An 18,559-nucleotide genomic window follows, 5' to 3' on the forward strand; every position below is an offset into this window, starting at 1 on the left:
CTCACACTCCTCTCCAACCCCTCACACTCCTCTCCAACCCCTCACACTCCTCTCCAACCCCTCACACTCCTCTCCAACCCCTCACACTCCTCTCCAACCCCTCTCCAACCCCTCACACTCCTCTCCAACCCCCCACACTCCTCTCCAACCCCTCACACTCCTCTCCAACCCCTCACACTCCTCTCCAACCATTCACACTCCTCTCCAATCATTCACACTCCTCTCCAATCTCACACTCCTCTCCAATCCCTCACACTCCTCTCCAATCCCTCACACTCCTCTCCAATCCCTCACACTCCTCAATCCCTCACATTCCTCGCCAATCCCTCACACTCCTCTCCAATCCCTCACACTCCTCTCCAATCTCTCACACTCCTCTCCTATCCCTCACACTCCTCTCCAATCCCTCACACTCCTCTCCAATCTCTCACACTCCTCTCCAATCCCTCACACTCCTCTCAAATCCCTCTCACTCATCTTCAATTCCTCATACTCCCCTCCAATCGCGCCTCACTCGCCTCTCCAATCGCGCCTCACTCTCCTCTCCAATCGCTCCTCACTTTCCTCTCCAATCGCTCCTCACTTTCCTCTCCAATCGCTCCTCAATCTCCAACCCATCGCACCTCTCCAACACCTCCTCACACACCTCTCCAACACCTCCTCACACTCCTCTCCAACACCTCCTCACTCTCCTCTCCAACACCTCCTCACACTCCTCTCCAACACCTCCTCACACTCCTCTCCAATACCTCCTCACACTCCTCTCCAATACCTCCTCACTCTCCTCTCCAACACCTCCTCACACTCCTCTCCAATACCTCCTCACACTCCTCTCCAATACCTCCTCACACTCCTCTCCAATACCTCCTCACACTCCTCTCCAATACCTCCTCACACTCCTCTCCAATACCTCCTCAGACTCCTCTCCAATTCCTCCTCGGACTCCTCTCCAATACCTCCTCGCGCTCCTCTCCAATACCTCCTCACGCTCCTCTCCAATACCTCCTCACACTCCTCTCCAATACCTCCTCACACTCCTCTTCAACCCCTCACACTCCGCTCCAACCCCTCACACTCCGCTCCAACCCCTCACTCTCCGCTCCAACCCCTCACACTCCGCTCCAACCCCTCACACTCCTCTCCAATACCTCAAACTCCTCGCCAACCCCTCACACTCCTCGCCAACCCCTCACACTCCTCTCCAACCCCTCACACTCCTCTCCAATCCCTCACACTCCTCTCCAATCGCTCACACTCCTCTTCAATTCCTCAAACTCCCCTCCAATCATGCCTCACTTTCCTCTCCAATCGCGCCTCACTCTCCTCTCCAATCGCTCCTCACTCTCCTCTCCAATCGCTCCTCACTCTCCTCTCCAATCGCTCCTCACTCGCCTCTCCAATCGCTCCTCACTCTCCAACCCCTCGCTCCTCTCCAACCCCTCGCTCCTCTCCAACCTCTCGCTCCTCTCCAACCTCTCGCTCCTCTCCAACACCTCCTCACACTCCTCTCCAATCCCTCACACACCTCTCCAACCCCTCACACTCCTCTCCAACCCCTCACACTCCTCTCCAACTCCTCACACTCCTCTCCAACCCCTCACACTCCTCTCCAACCCCTCACACTCCTCTCCAACCATTCACACTCCTCTCCAACCATTCACACTCCTCTCCAATCATTCACAGTCCTCTCCAATCTCTCACACTCCTCTCCAATCCCTCACACTCCTCTCCAATCCCTCACACTCCTCTCCAATCCCTCACACTCCTCTCCAATCCCTCACACTCCTCTCCAATCCCTCACACTCCTCTCCGATCCCTCACACTCCTCTCCAATCCCTCACACTCCTCTCCAATCTCTCACACTCCTCTCCAATCTCTCACACTCCTCTCCAATCCCTCACACTCCTCTCAAATCCCTCTCACTCGTCTTCAATTCCTCATACTCCCCTCCAATCGCGCCTCACTCACCTCTCCAATCGCGCCTCACTCTCCTCTCCAATCGCTCCTCACTTTCCTCTCCAATCGCTCCTCACTCGCCTCTCCAATCACTCCTCACTCTCCAACTCCTCGCTCCTCTCCAACACCTCCTCACACTCCTCTCCAACACCTCCTCACACTCCTCTCCAATACCTCCTCACACTCCTCTGCAATACCTCCTCTCCAATACCTCTTCACACTCCTCTCCAATACCACCTCACACTCCTCTCCAATACCTCCTCACATGCCTCTCCAATACCTCCTCGCACTCCTCTCCAATACCTCCTCTCCAATACCTCCTCGCACTCCTCTCCAATACCTCCTCTCCAATACCTCCTCGCACTCCTCTCCAATACCTCCTCGCACTCCTCTCCAATACCTCCTCACACTCCTCTCCAATACCTCCTCGCACTCCTCTCCAATACCTCCTCGCACTCCACTCCAATACCTCCTCGCACTCCTCTCCAATACCTCCTCGCACTCCTCTCCAATACCTCCTCGCACTCCTCTCCAATACCTCCTCGCACTCCTCTCCAAAACCTCCTCACACTCCTCTCCAATACCTCCTCGCACTCCTCTCCAATACCTCCTCACACACCTCTACAACCCCTCACACTCCTCTACAACCCCTCACACTCCTCGCCAACCCTTCACACTCCTCGCCAACCCCTCACACTCTCTCCAACCCCTCACACTCCTCTCCAAGCCCTCACACTCCTCTCCAAGCCCTCACACTCCTCTCCAAGCCCTCACACTCCTCTCCAATACCTCCTCACACTCCTCTCCAATACCTCCTCACACTCCTCTCCAATACCTCCTCACACTCCTCTCCAATACCTCCTCACACTCCTCTCCAATACCTCCTCACACTCCTCTCCAATACCTCCTCACACTCCTCTCCAATACCTCCTCACACTCCTCTCCAATACCTCCTCACACTCCTCTCCGCTCCAATCAGCCCTCACTCTCCAACTCCTTGCTCCTCACTCTCCAACCCCTAGCTCCTCGCTCTCCAACCCCTCGCTCTCCAACCCCTCGCTTTCCAACCCCTCGCTCCCCAACCCCTCGCTCCTCACTCTCCAACCCCTCGCTCCTCACGCTCCAACCCCTAGCACCTCGCTCTCCAACCCCTCGCTCCTCTCCAACCCCCCTCATTGTTGTTGCAGCAGCATCCTGTGAGGTTCTCCCGTCTCGTGCGGTCTCTGTGTGGTTCTTGCTACATCCTGTTCAAGTCTGCATTGACGTTCGTCGACGGACTCGTTCGCCCGTCTCATTCGTTTTCTTGCTACATCCTGTTCAAGTCTGCGTTCTTCATCGACCGTCGCATTCATTTTGGAAATGGAAGTTTCCATGCAATGCATGAATTGTCACGATCCTCAAGAGGAAGTGTCTCATAATCATCAAATGCCAAATGGCAAGTAAATTACATTGTGAAAATTAAAGATTTCAAATAAACCTATTTAAAGTGTATGCACACATAACTAATAAAAGAAAAAACGAAGAAATATCTCTCGGTAATTTCCTGAAACATATTTTACTTCCGGATAATAATGTTGAATGAAATAAGAAAGAACGAAGATATATGTGTCGTTTTTGTGCCGATTGTCATAAAACGTAAAGGTAATATATCTTAACGGAAAAGAAAAAGCGAATTTTTAATATATGTTGACATTTTCCCCGACTGTTATTTTAGGCGCTGTATTTTCGTGTATCATCGTGGCGCGATTTTTATAAATATATCTCGGCAATTTCCCGTGTGTGCGTGAATGTTCTCAATTATTTCTGACACCGAGTCTAAAACCATCGACAAAAATTAAATCAGATGGTGAATTCGAGATAAAATCGTGAGGGTGAATCAATGAATGGCCTTTAGTTTACAGGCCTTTGAGAAATCATTTCGTTCTATAAACAGAAACTTTCATGGGATTCTCTTCCCGTTTTTTTTCAACCGAGTCAAACACTATGTTAGTGACTGTTAAAAATGAAATGATATATCGAATTAGAATTGAAATAAACCTGTGTGAGAAAGACAGCATGGGCCTAACTAAACAGGCCACAAAGCCATTCGAGGTAATAAAATGGTGGATATTTGCTTACATGAAGCCTCTCCAAGAATGGGTGGAGCTATGGGTGGAGCTACTCTGCAAACGGACTAAGCCACACCCCCAGACAGACGGACAGAATCACCTTCGCCTATTATAATATAGATATATCAGAATATAATTTCAGTTCTCCAACTTAATTTGCATACGCTGTGACGTCACTGCCACCTACATACACCTTTGCCTGCCAAGCTCCGGAAGAACCATCTGACAGTGCGTAATTTAGATCTTAGTTCAGATACTATCACAAGTGCATACAAAACTCACAGTTACCGACCTGGTTTTGCCCTTGTTGGGGCTTCATCAGGGCAACACAGTGAGTCCTGCATACACTTGTGAATCTGAAAACCTTTCGGTTATAAACCAGTCATTATGCGACTGCATAATATCAGTGGTGAACCGCCATTAAGATATCCCATCCAGCTATCGCTGTACCTTAATGGGAGCGATAAGCACCGCCTGCCACACGGTACATTACCTCTGGTATCCACTCATTATATGGGGTCGCTTGGATGCGGTTGAGAGTAACCAATCAGAATATAATTTCAGTTCTCCAACCTAATGAGCGTATGCTGTGACGTCGCCGCCACTGTCATGTGCCGCCACTGTCCTGTGTTATTTACTGTCCTGTGCCTTATTTTGCACTGCTTGCAAAAATTAAACTTTCTTGTGAAATGTCATCACTGACGAAGTCAATGATGGTTTTGAGCAGATACACGTTGGTCTACAAAGTCTTGCAGAACGAAGTAGTCTTGCTGGTGAAGGCTCATGTTGATCTGCCTCGGCAGACAGGTGGAACAATGGATGTACTTGACAGGATGTTGAGTGATGTTTGCTAACCACCATGGGAGGAAAGGGGAGCTGACGTTTCATGTGTTAGCCTCTCGTCTAAACTCAAAATGCTTAAAACGTCAACTTCTCTTTCCTTCCCACGGCTATTGGCATAAGTCATTGAACGTCCTGTTGATTTCATCCACTAAAAACCATGCCTTGGCTTCTTCATCTTCGACTGCATCCACTGCAGCGACCCCATCAACCTCTTGCCTCCCCACCCTCCTTCACAAAGTATCACCTTTACCCAAATGAGCCGCTCCTCCAAAGGGATGAAACGCCGGCCAAGCAAATTGTTATACTTTGTCAATTAAGGGGATTATTCTTGCATTGCAGTCAACAAATTTGACAATCATCCACGCACACATACTCCCTAATCTCATGAATGCAAATGCATGTGTGTCAGCAGGCCTTCGACTGCATGCTTCACATACAACCTCAAACTTCCATTGCTCATCGTATGGCAAAGTGTTGGCTCATAAAAGCTAAAATGCACAACGCCACTGAGTGATTAGATAACATTTCACAGTTTGCCCCAATTCTGAGATTTCTGAAACATTCTGGTTCGCACGATAAAATGAACATTACAACACCAGACATCAAGTACTGCTGTAGCTGTGATTACATTTAGTCAATACATCTCGGTTATCTTTCATGGGTCACGCAGAGCTTGATGAACACAGTAACCATTGGAGCTTTGTGCAAAAAAGTTTGCACAAGTATGCAGTGTTCAGTCAAAAACGTGACATGACCGATGGTTTAGTGATCCATGGCATGGATATGATGTCCATGCTTGTGCGCTCGTGTAGTTAGAACCACGTGTACCTTAATGTAGACATTGTTCACCTTTGCAAAAGTGAAATCCTCTGTCTGTTTAATATTTCACCTTCTTCGTAATATTGTAATTACAATTGGCAAAGCAGTGGCTTAAATCGAGGATCAGAGCTGCTTAGTATGGGAATCCCATCATCAACGCTTTTTCTTTTTCTCTCCTGACTTTAAAGATAACGGTCAATAGTCTATCAAGGGTGGTGACCGAGAGGCAAAACTTCTGCTACCACGAAAACGATTGGAGCCATCCACTATTCATAGTGGGAGGATTTATCCTCCATCCCACTTGTGTGTTTCAGGGTTTATTGTCGTGTGATCAGTAAGTTCTTTTTTGGTATAAATATAGAGATCTAGTGATCATGTAACGATTGTACTTTACATATATGAGACTAATCTGAAAGGTTGTGCCACCCATACACCTTGGTAATAGGCACGCTAATGAAGAATTTTTTTATTCGTATCATGTTATTAGAAATGCTCTCCATTCTTCCACCAAATTTTAATGTGGATTTTGATGTGGAAAGAGGCTTCATGACTGTATTGATATCATAACCTCATGTGAAACGTTTTTCAACAGTGATGTTAATTTATTTGGTTGTGTTTCATTGGGGGCATACGCCGTTCAGCTTTGCTAAACCCATAAATCGAGGGACCAAGAGAAAGATCAAAATCTCTGGTGTACTTTGTTGTAATGTGGTGTTTGAGATATTTTGGAAGGAAGAGTGAAATTTGGATTTGGCAGAGGATTGACTTGCTCTGTCACCAACAAACTTCGACCACACTTCTGCGTTTGGGAGTAGTGTGAAATAGGCCATGATGACACGTTATCATGTTCCGACCTTTTTCCGAGAGCAAATTAAATTGGTAGCAGCTGAAACAATCGAGTCATTCTCTACTGGGTGGCACTTCTCCAAGTGTCTCTGCTCACAGACATCTCACTTTTGGTGGGAATTGTGAGGGTGAGAATTGAATGCCAGTTCCATCTTATCTTATTATCATTTGTTCGCCACAGCTCGAGCTTGAGGGAGGCAAGGCTGATGGGCGCTGCTCTGAGGGCTCGGTCTCTGGAGAAGCCCCGAGTCGGGACGGTGGCAGCGAGTGCAGCAGCGGCGAAGACGGACACGGTATGAGGATTTGGGGGCACAGATGGGGCATCATTGAGGGGGGTTATAGGAGTCAGAAGTATTAAGAAAGACAAGAAGTTAAGATGAGAACAATATAAACTTTTGTCGTCGAGTTGGAGAAAATAAATGAGCTATAGCGAGTATTCAGCCAAAAAGAAATGATGAATGGGGTTGAGTAGATCACATCGAGGGGTAGCAGGAGACTCGCAGAGCCATGAAATGAATATTGCTTGAGGAGCTAAAGTCGAATCATTTAAATGGAGCTCCTGCCAGTAAGAATACCATCTTGTTTTATTGTGACACAGACAGTCCCAGATTGTGTCTCAGGACAGAGAAACAACCAGTTTGATTCATTGGGGTAAAGGATTGTGACAAGTGTTTCAAGGGTAATGTTAATGAATGGTTATAGGCACTCAGGTTACACCTGGAAAATGGGATGTCATTGAGGTGGGGCTGGGTCAGGGTTGGGGATGCTTTTGTTGCCAAGTTTTGTTTGTTGCCAAAACATTTTAAGTTGCCAAGTTTGGGAGCAGAATTTTTGGCATTGATTGCATAATACAGATGATACTATGTTATTATACACCGCCCCTCCTTATTACATCTCCAGCAGCTGCACGCCGGTATCGCTGGCCGACAATGGCCTTTCCGCGTCTGGCTATGACGTGCGCCTGAAGGGCTTACTCAGTTTTCACTCTATTTGTTTTCTTCTTGTACTCCGCACTCGCTATTCCTTTTCCAAGCGCTGTACGACGTCATCGCCGGGTACTGAATGGGGCCCGGCGATGACAAACGCCAAATGGCATACTCAGTTTTCACTTCGTTTATTTTCTTTCTTGTGTTTCTCCAGGCGATAGGTCCGGCAAAGCTGAAATTTGGTCACAATGGTGAACAAGTGCTTTGGCAAAAACGGCATTTTTATTTTTTGATTATTCAATTAATTGATTCATTTCTTCATCATTATCGATTTATTAAGTACTTATTTATTTTCTCTCTCATCTGGGGAATGATATTTGGACACGACAGTGCTGATTAGGAGCAGCTAGGATGCTGATATTTGGACACGATAGTGACCAAGTGATTTGGCGATAAAGTGTATTTTGATATATTGATAAATTTATTAATCAATAAATTTTTTAATTTTTCATTTCATTACTGAAATTCGTTTCCAAAAAGTCACAGATTCAGATGAAACAGTGGTGGTTTAGATATGCTATTAGCCAATTGATTAAGAAATTAATTATTTTAGATTATTATTTATTTATTGCAATTACGCAATTAATCAATTGTACACAGCTCCCTCCAAATTCCGTCTCCATGTGCTGGACGCCAAATTCCGTCTCCATGTGCTGGACGGTGGCATCGTCAGGCACCAAAGGCACTCCGGCAATGTCACTCGCTAGAGGATGTTATTTATTTATTTGGAATGGGGGTGGTGTACTTTGAATGTAGCTCTACTTGTCACAATTTATTTACCTTAACAACATCTCATCTTGCCATTAATGTGAATTTGTTTGGGGGGAGGAGGAGGTTGGAAAAAGGGGATGTGTGAACTTGTTTTTCAAATAACGTTTGTCTTTTGGTTGATCACGGATATGTTTTGCATTGAAATGTCACACAATATTTACTATTTGCACCTCTCATGGTTTGGGAAAATAGACTGGGAAACTGGGAAAATGTGATTTCCCATAGACGGAAAATGTGACTCGATTTGCTGATTGCTGATTGACTGGGTGCTGTGCTCGCAGAGGGCGTGGTGTTTGCAAGGCGGGATCTGATTATACAGTCATGTGAAAAAGTAAGTACACCCCATGTAAAGTTTTGACTTTTTCAACATATTTCAACATACAGCTATTTGATCTTCATTTCAACAACATTGATAGATAAAGGTGATATAATATAACAAATATCATGAAACATTTACATTTTGTAGTCCATTGTATAATTTAAATAAACATAAATGCAAATTTCGCATGTGGAAAAACTAAGTACACCCTTGGCTCTAATAGGTGGTATTGCCCCCTTTGGCAGAAACAACCTCATGTCGGCATCTCTTTTAACTGTCTCTGACATCGACTGGGAGAAATTTTTGCCCACTCCTCCATGCAGAATTCTTTCACCTGTGCGATGTTTGAGGGGTTTCTTGCATGCACAGCTCATTTCAAATCCCCCCACAACATCTCGATGGGATTTAGATCCGGGCTTTGACTTGGCCATTCCAGAACCCTCCATTTCTTTCTTTTCAGCCATTCCTTGGTGGATTTACTGGTATGTTTAGGGTCATTGTCATGTTGCAAGGTCCACCTTCGGTTGTGCTTCAACTTTCCGACAGATGGCCTCACATTATCCTCATGTACGGTGCTGTACGTGTTTAATGGCCGTTAATTTGTCTCAAATGAGGTAAATCGAATTGGAGCTGTGTGTAACTGTCTGGAAAGAGAAGAAGCCGAATCAAATACTGTGTCGAAAATGCGCAATGGTTACCAGCCTATATGGCTGTGAATGTCAAGTTATAAACAAGGGGGAGCCGGGAGGGTGGGGGTTTAAGGTGGAAGAAGGTCATGGAGGGAGGAAGAAGATAATGGAGGGAGGAAAAAGGTCATGGAGGGAGGAAGAAGGTAATGGAGGGAGGAAGAAGATAATGGAGGGAGGAAGAAGGTAATGGAGGGAGGAAGAAGGTAATAGAGGGAGGAAGAAGGTAATGGAGGGAGGAAGACGATAATGGAGGGAGGAAGAAGATAATGGCGGGAGGAAGAAGATAATGGAGGGAGGAAGAAGGTAATGGAGGGAGGAAGAAGGTAATGGAGGGATGAAGAAGGTAATGGGGGGAGGAAGAAGGTAATAGAGGGAGGAAGAAGGTAATGGAAGGAGGAAGACGATAATGGAGGGAGGAAGAAGATAATGGCGGGAGGAAGAAGATAATGGAGGGAGGAAGAAGGTAATGGAGGGAGGAAGAAGGTAATGGAGGGATGAAGAAGATAATGGAGGGATGAAGAAGATAATGGAGGGAGGAAGGATTGCTACCGTCATGGCGTCACCTGAGGAGAAACCCTTGTTTCCCTGAGGGAAAGACCGTTGGTCTTTCCCTCGCGGTCCCCATGTGCTGTCTTTCCCTCGCGGTCCCCCTGTGCTGTCTTTCCCTCGCGGCCCCCCTGTGCTGTCTTTCCCTCGCGGTCCCCCTGTGCTGTCTTTCCCTCGCGGTCCCCCTGTGCTGTCTTTCCCTCGCGGTCCCCGTGTGCTGTCTTTCCCTCGCGGTCCCCGTGTGCTGTCTTTCCCTCGTGGTCCCCTGTGCTGTCTTTCCCTCGCGGTCCCCCTGTGCTGTCTTTCCCTCGCGGTCCCCGTGTGCTGTCTTTCCCTTGCGGTCCCCCTGTGCTGTCTTTCCCTCGCGGTCCCCCTGTGCTGTCTTTCCCTCGCGGTCCCCCTGTGCTGTCTTTCCCTCACGGTCCCCCTGTGCTGTCTTTCCCTCGCGGTCCCCGTGTGCTGTCTTTCCCTCGCGGTCCCCGTGTGCTGTCTTTCCCTCGTGGTCCCCCTGTACTGTCTTTCCCTCGCGGTCCCCCTGTGCTGTCTTTCCCTCGTGGTCCCCCTGCGCTGTCTTTCCCTCGCGGTCCCCCTGTGCTGTCTTTCCCTCGCGGTCCCCCTGTGCTGTCTTTCCCTCGCGGTCCCCCTGTGCTGTCTTTCCCTCGCGGTCCCCCTGTGCTGTCTTTTCCTCACGGTCCCCCTGTGCTGTCTTTCCCTCGCGGTCCCCCTGTGCTGTCTTTCCCTCGCGGTCCCCCTGTGCTGTCTTTCCTTCACGGTCCCCCTGTGCTGTCTTTCCCTCGCGGTCCCCGTGTGCTGTCTTTCCCTCGTGGTCCCCGTGTGCTGTCTTTCCCTCGTGGTCCCCCTGTACTGTCTTTCCCTCGCGGTCCCCCTGTGCTGTCTTTCCCTCGTGGTCCCCCTGTGCTGTCTTTCCCTCGCGGTTGTCAGCTCCTTCACGAGCCTCGATTCAGTATACAAAAAAAAAAAAAAAAGCACCCTCTGGTACAATGAAGAATTCATAGTGGATTATATGATGGTGAGCTGCCCAGGCCCTGATGCAGCAAAGCTGCCCCAAACCATAATATTTCCACCACCATACTTTACAGTTGGTGTCAGGTTCTTGTGGTCAAATGCTGTCTTTGGTTTTCGCCAAACATGTCTTCTGGTACTGTGGCCAAATAGCTCTACCTTTGACTCATCTGTCCAGAGCACATTGTTCCAGAAGTGCTGGTCTTTGCCTCGGTGTTCATTGGCAAACTTTAGTCTTGCCCTGATGTTCTTTCTGGACAGCAAAGGTTTCCTCCTGGCACACCTCCCATGGAGATCAAATTTGTGCAGCCTCTTTCTAATGGTAGACTCATGCACTTTGACATCAACAGTGGCAAGAGCTACCTGTAGGTCCCGTGATGACATTCTGGGGTTCTTTGAGACTTCTTTCAGCATCTTGCGGTCTGCTCTCGGGCTGAACTTGCTGGGGCGGCCTGGCCTGAACATGTTGGCAGTTTGGAATCTTCTCCACTTGTGCATGATCTCCCAGACAGTCGATTGATTGATTTCAAATTGTTTGGCGATCTTTTTAAATCCCTTCACAGACTCGTAGGCATCTCTAACCTTCTTTCTGAAGGCGTCAGAGAGCTCTTTTGATGTAGGCATGGTGACGCCGCACACTTCAACAAAAAAGAGCAAACCAAACTAAATGTCTGAGGTTTAAATAAGACAGGTTCCTCCAAGATCCTCTCTAACGATGTTCTAATCATTTGCACGTTAGCTGGTGCACCTGATTCTAATTTTAGGTATTTGAAGTAGTGATAAATGTCGGGGTGTACTTACTTTTTCCACATGTGAAATTTGCATTCATGTTTATTTAAATTGTACAATGGACTACAAAATGTAAATATTTCATGATATTTGTTATATTATATCACCTTTATCTATCAAAATTGTTGAAATGAAGATCAAATCGCTGTATGTTGAAATATGTTGAAAAACTCAAAACTTTACATGGGGTGTACTTACTTTTTCACGTGATTATATGTGCCTGTTGGATCTTGATAGAACCAACCTGAAATCCACGTAATCTGAGGAATCTTCAGGATAACTATTTCGACCTTGTGTCTTTAATAGCATCAAGCTATCAGTAGTTTGCTCTGATAACTCAAAACTCGTAAATGATGTCAACCTAAATATTTTCAAACCCCAATTTACCCTTTTGTACTGCTTGCACCCTCTCTGCAGATGATGACGAAGGGCAGGCCTCAGGGTCCAGTCGTCCACATTCTCCCCCCTCTCCTTCGAACACGGAGTCCGGTGGATTGGGAGGGTTGGCGGGGTTGTGTGAGGGGTTGGGATTGGCGCTGCGAGCACGATGTCAGGGAGAATCCAACCACACCAACCACAACATCAAGGTGGAAGCAGCGTGGGCAGGTGATGAAACTTGGTGGTTTTTCACGTTGTTCTCCAGGAAAACAACTTTCATATGTTCATCAAGTCACAGTTGCAACATTAACGACACTTAACACCCATATTCCATTTTTCCTCTCACCCCTTACAGACAGCGAGGCGACTGTCGCCGATTGCGGCTTTCAAACCTGTCCGGTTAAAATCGAGCCGGCCAGTCCCGAGTGAATCATGGCACCGAGTCGATGGTGCATGGAATGAGATGGCCGGGCAATTTGATTCTAGAACGACAATGGGAAATTGATACTTCCCGCCATTTTAATGAAGATGTACCACAGGCCTCCAGAGCAGCCCAATTACAATGGAAGTACTTTGGACCTGTGCAGGTCTGCAGAACTGGTGCTGCTTGTTCTACAAATTGAACCCGTTGTATGATCGTACAGACTTCTATATTTTTGTGTTATTGACCACAAAAGGCAGTTGTGGACTACATTCTGTACAAAGTTGATTTTTTGGGAAGTTTTGTGTTTTCCTTGATGCACAAAACATTTTTTTAACTCCCGAGTGTGAAAACCAGGTATCTTGTCTCAGAATCGGCAATCCTTCCAGTTGGAGCTCCTCAATGTAAATAAAATACGAGGCTTTTCCCACTACCTGACTGCAACACCTGTTGAATACTTGCGTAATCGTAAGGGACTCTTGTACTTGTACCATGTACATTTTCACAATGTTCGTCGGATTAGAGGATTATGGAAGAATGAAATTTGTGGAAATACATGAAACTGCCTGAGGAATTGGTCATTCAAAGAGTTGATGATACTTGAGAATGGTGTTGAGCAATTCGAGTTCAGGGTCGGACATTCGTCAATTTTATGAATGAAATTAATTTTTGCTGGTGACTTGATCCGAGATGTCTGTTATGTTATAAAAATTAAAGAATGTCGTCAAGAATGATGATTTTTTTTTTTTTGGTAAAGATGATTGCAGTCAAGGAGTAGTAAATACTTTCTGATCCATTAATATATTCCCAGTGTGTTTTGAACATGATAACCACAGGCAGAACAACAACACGTGTCCGCCCCGGCATTTCATGACTACTTGCTGGACCGTTATTGTACACCGCTCCTTTCCTATGCCATCTCCAGGCATTGCAAATCGTCATTGCCGGGCACCAAAGGGGGCTCGGCAGTGACGCACGCTGAAAGAGAGTACTCAGTTTTCACTCTGGTTTCTTGTTTGTTTTCTTGTTTTCTTGGTTGTCCGGGCGATATCTCAGCCATCCTTTGAGCGAGGAAGCTGAAATTTCGGCACAATAGTGAGCAAGTCCTTTGTCAAAAACGGTATTTTTTGTTTTTTGATTAATCAATTCATTGATGAGTTATTTAATTATTAGCGATTAATTAAGTACTTATTTAATTAATTAAATTTCATTTCTCTTCTGACCATTATTAACTCAGGCACCTTTTGAGTTAGGAAGCTGATATTTGCACATGCCAATGACCAGGTGATTTGGCTGCAAACACTATTTTTGATTTATTAATTAATCAATTAATCGATTAATTATTTAATTATTTGATTAATGACTAAATTTTTTTTTTTTTTTAAGTTACAGATTCTGATGAAATGGTGGTGGTTTATGTGTTCTCTGACCGAATTGATTAATAATTTAATTTTTTTATGATTATTATTTATTTATTTTCATTATTAATCATTTATTTATTTTCTTTCTCATTTGGCCAATATCTCAGGCACCTTTTGAGCTGGGAAGCTAACATTTGGACATGACTGTGACCAAGGGATGTGGCTATCAAGGATATTTTTGATTTATTGATTAATCATTTAATCGATTAATTATTTATTGATTAATCGATTAATTAATTATTTATTGATGAATAAATTAATTATTTAATTTTTTATTAATGACTTATTTAATTACATTTCTAAAAGATACATCTTCGGATGAAGCACTAGTGGTTTAGTTATGCTATTAGCCAATTGATTAAGAAAATATTTTGTGATAGTCTTATTGATTTTAATTATACAATTAATCAATCAATTAGTGTACACCTCTCCTTCCCAATGCAGCCTATATGAGCTGCACTGCGGTATTGCCGGGCGCCTAAGGCGCCCCGGCAATGCCGCGCTGTAGGATATTTAATTATTTGGCATGCGGGCGGTGTACTTTGAATGTATGTGTACTTGTTACTTTTTTTTTTACTCTGTAGGTTGTTTTCACTGGGCCTCCTTACTCGTCATGCTAACAGCAGTATGGAAATCAAAACACTTTATCTTGTCGTGATTTGTCAGGACACCGGTACACAAGTTATGCTGTGAAGCAAGCTGTTGTGCACACTGTATTTTGTCTGGCTGTTGTTTGCAGTTTTCATTTTTAAACTGCTGAAGATATCTCCTCTCTGGGGTTGTGACGTAAACAGCTCAGAGTTACGTAAGATCTGAATAAAACAAGACTGAAAACAGTCTAACAACGGTGAAGCTGGGCTTGTTTGATACTTGAGTTGAAGAGGATAGTATGACATGGGTGGGGATACCAGTTAGCAAATACTTTAAGTATTAATTTTTTGTCAATAAATTCCACATACCTGCGCCAGTACCTTCAGTCAAACGTCAGGCATTGACAGCAGGTTCGTGAAGGACAAAAAATGTACCCAGTCTGAATGATGCTATATCCAGACAATGGCGAAACTGCAAATGCTGAATTGAATTCATGAAGTCACGGATGGAAACCCTTATGTCATTTCCTCATTCTGCTTAAAACTCAATATCTTTAGATTTTCATTCCAAACAGCATCATTCATCATCCCAATTACAAATTAATACTATATTAATAATATATAAAAATATAATGTTAAATTGTAGCGGCTGCCGCTGAGTTTTCACAATCGCCTTGCACCTATCAAGGACGCGGAGCGATCATCATGCCGGGCTCGTCCAGGACGCCCAGGCTCGCCCTCAACTTGCCAGGCCGCAGCCAGGACGCTGGGCCACGCCCCCTGGCGCCGGGCCTGGGCAAACCCCCTGGCGGAATAGATATATATTGCTGACTGATAAACGGTTTTTCAGAGTGCCTGAGTGTTTGATTTCATTAAAGCAACTCAGATGAATTCTAGCTTTTTGTCGCGTCCATTCTTCCGATCGACGTGGGAGCCCCGGCTCCTTCATTGGTGACCTATCGACATGGACACGGCAGTCGCCCTTAAACTGCCTACCTTCTGGGAGGCTCACGCGGCGGTTTGGTTCGCACAGGCGGAGTCCCTGTTCGCCCTGCGAGGCATCACGGCCGACGACACCCGCTTCCACCATGTGGTAGCTGCGCTCGGGTCGGTTACCGAGGCCCGCGCCCTGAGCCTCCTCGAAAGCCCGCCAGCCGCTGACAAATACGGCGCGATTAAGAAGCTGCTCCTCGATGCTTTCGCCCTCCCATCGGCGGAACGCGCACGGCGCCTGCTCGATCTGCCTGAGCTCGGCGACACGCACCCTTCCGAGCGCATGGACTACATGCTTTCACTGCTCGGCGAGCACTCTCTGGCATTCCTGTTCCGGGAGCTGTTCTTCCGTCAGCTGCCTAACCCGGTACGCCTCGCCCTGGCAAGCACGACGATCACAGATCCCCGGGCCCTTGCCAGAGAAGCCGACAAGATCTCCGCCGCAGGACAGCGCATCGTAGCGGCGACATGGGACCCACCGCCGTCCGACGCAACACCCAGGGCGCCCGAGCACCCGGCACGGTCGACGGCCGAACTGCCGACGCCATTGGCGGCCGCTCTACCGAGCCGACCACCTCCGGCACGACGACCGAGGCCTCCACCTGACCAAGCGTGGTGTTACTATCATGCCAGGTTCGGACAGAAGGCCCGGACATGCCGACCCCCGTGCACCTTCGGCAGGCCGGGAAACGGCCGGGCCGGCGTTCATTACCAGCCATGAGCGCCGGCCACACGGGCAACTTACTGTTCATCACGGATAAAGCGTCCGGACGGCGCTTCCTGTGCGACACCGGCGCCCAACTGAGCGTCATACCCGCCTCTGACCAGGACAGGCAATCCGCGGTTTGCGGCCCCTCCTTAGTTGCGGCCAACGGATCGACTATCCGCACCTTCGGCCCGCGCAACGTCACCCTCTGCTTCGGCGGCCAACGCTTTGCTTGGACGTTTGTAACCGCCAACGTGCCCGTGGCTCTGCTAGGCGCCGACTTCCTCTGCGCACACGGACTGCTGGTGGACGTCCAACGGCGTCGTTTAATCAACGCTGAAACCTTCAGCTCCCTGGTATGCACATTGAGCAGCTCCGCGCCGACCGAGCTGGCATGCGCCGTCCCGGCGGCGAACGAGTTTGCTCGCCTGCTCACGGAGTTCCCGGCCCTCACGCGGCCGACGTTTTCGGCCGTCGCAGTACGGCATGGGATCGAGCACCACATACCAACCACGGGCCCGCCGGTCTACGCCAGGGCCCGCCGCCTCGACCCAGCCAAGCTCGCCGTAGCGAAGGCCGAATTCGACGCGTTGGAGCACCTCGGCATCGTGCGGCGCTCCGATAGCGCGTGGGCCTCGCCACTGCACATCGTGCCAAAGCCGGGGGGTGGATGGCGCCCGTGTGGCGACTACCGCCGTCTCAATGACGCTACCACCCCCGACAGGTACCCGATCCCGCATATCCAAGACTTCTCCGCCCGTCTGGCGGGACGGGTCATTTTTTCGAAAATTGACCTCATACGGGGATATCACCAGGTACCTGTCAGGGCGGCCGACGTCCCTAAAACGGCAGTCATCACGCCGTTCGGCTTATTCGAATTCTTGCGGATGCCGTTTGGTCTCAAGAACGCGGCTCAGGCGTTCCAGCGCTTGATGGACGGCGTGCTGCGTGACCTGCCGTTCCTTTTCGTTTACCTGGACGACATCCTCGTCGCCAGCACGTCCCGGGCCGAGCACCTCCTCCACCTCCGGACACTGTTCGAGCGCCTCAGCGAGCACAGCCTCATCATCAACCCGGCCAAATGCCACTTCGGCACGACGGCCGTTGATTTTTTGGGCCATCACATCACCAAGAACGGGGCCGTGCCGCTGCCAACCAAGGTCGAGGCCATCACCACGTTCCCGCGTCCCCGCACCATAAAGGCCCTGCAGGAATTCCTGGGAATGGTGAATTTTTATCACCGCTTCGTGCCCCGCGCTGCTCAGCTTATGCGGTCCCTCTACGAAGCCCTCCGGGGCATGCCGGCCAAGCACGACATCGCCTGGTCCGCAGCAATGGATGCGGCCTTCCAAGGCTCAAAGCGGGCCCTCGCCGACGCAACACTGCTCGCTCACCCGGTGCTCAACGCTCCCATCGCCCTCACCACGGATGCCTCCGACTACGCGGTGGGCGCCGTACATGAGCAATGGGTGAACGGGGTTTGGCAGCCACTCGCTTTTTTCAGCCGGCAGCTCCGGCCGAACGAGCTCAAATACAGCACGTTTGACCGGGAGCTCCTCGGTCTACACCTGGCCGTCCGCCATTTCCGCCACCTCCTGGAGGGCCGACCTTTCACGGCGTTCGTCGACCACAAGCCGTTGGTTTACGCCATGGCCAAGGTCACGGAGCCATGGTCGGCCCGCCAACAGCGCCACCTCTCCGCCGTGTCGGAGTTTACCACGGACATCCGGCACGTCGCCGGCAAAAACAACGCCGTGGCCGACTGTCTTTCCCGGGCCAGCGCGAACGCGGTCCACCTGGGCGTGGATTTTGCGCTTATGGCGGCGGACCAAACCACCGACACCACGGTGCAAGCCCTCCGGGCGGCGGACACGGGCCTCCGCCTGGCCGACATCCCCTGCGCGGACACTGTCCTGCTCTGCGATGTCTCCCAAGGCCAGCCTCGCCCCATCGTGCCCGTCGCCTGGCAACGCCGCATCTTCGCCTCCCTCCACGGTCTTTCCCACCCGGGCCGGAAAGCTTCCCAGAAGCTGGTGTCGGCGCGTTTCGTCTGGCACGGCCTTCGTCGGGACGTCCGCGATTGGACCAGCGCCTGCACGGCCTGCCAACGGGCCAAGGTCCACCGACACACCCAGGCCCCGCTGGCACCTTTCACCGTGCCCGAACGACGTTTCGACCACGTCAACGTGGATCTGGTGGGCCCCCTCCCCCCGTCACAGGGGTTCACACACCTGCTCACCATGGTGGACAGGACCACCAGGTGGCCGGAGGCCGTTCCCCTCGTCTCCACCACCACCGCCGACGTGGCGCAGGCTTTCATCGCCACCTGGGTCGCCCGCTTCGGCGCACCGGCGG

At 48.9% G+C, this 18,559-nt stretch overlaps 1 protein-coding gene across 3 annotated transcripts in view; it reads left to right on the forward strand.

The window, feature by feature from the left end:
- LOC137429593 (NGFI-A-binding protein 1-like) overlaps positions 1–13,225 on the forward strand; it is a 91,369-nt gene extending 78,144 nt beyond the window's left edge. For all 3 annotated transcript variants that reach the window (XM_068119621.2, XM_068119619.2, XM_068119620.2), the window contains exons 6-8: positions 6,754–6,865; positions 12,113–12,301; positions 12,429–13,225. In XM_068119621.2, coding sequence (XP_067975722.1) covers positions 6,754–6,865; positions 12,113–12,301; positions 12,429–12,502 — 375 coding nt within the window. In that variant the 3' untranslated portion in view covers positions 12,503–13,225. The remainder of the gene's footprint in view (positions 1–6,753; positions 6,866–12,112; positions 12,302–12,428) is intronic.
- Positions 13,226–18,559: the final 5,334 nt, after the last annotated feature.

The sequence above is a fragment of the Myxine glutinosa genome, chromosome 6 (assembly GCF_964187855.1).
Source record: "Myxine glutinosa chromosome 6, kmMyxGlut1.1, whole genome shotgun sequence".
In the NCBI taxonomy this organism is placed as follows: domain Eukaryota; kingdom Metazoa; phylum Chordata; class Myxini; order Myxiniformes; family Myxinidae; genus Myxine; species Myxine glutinosa.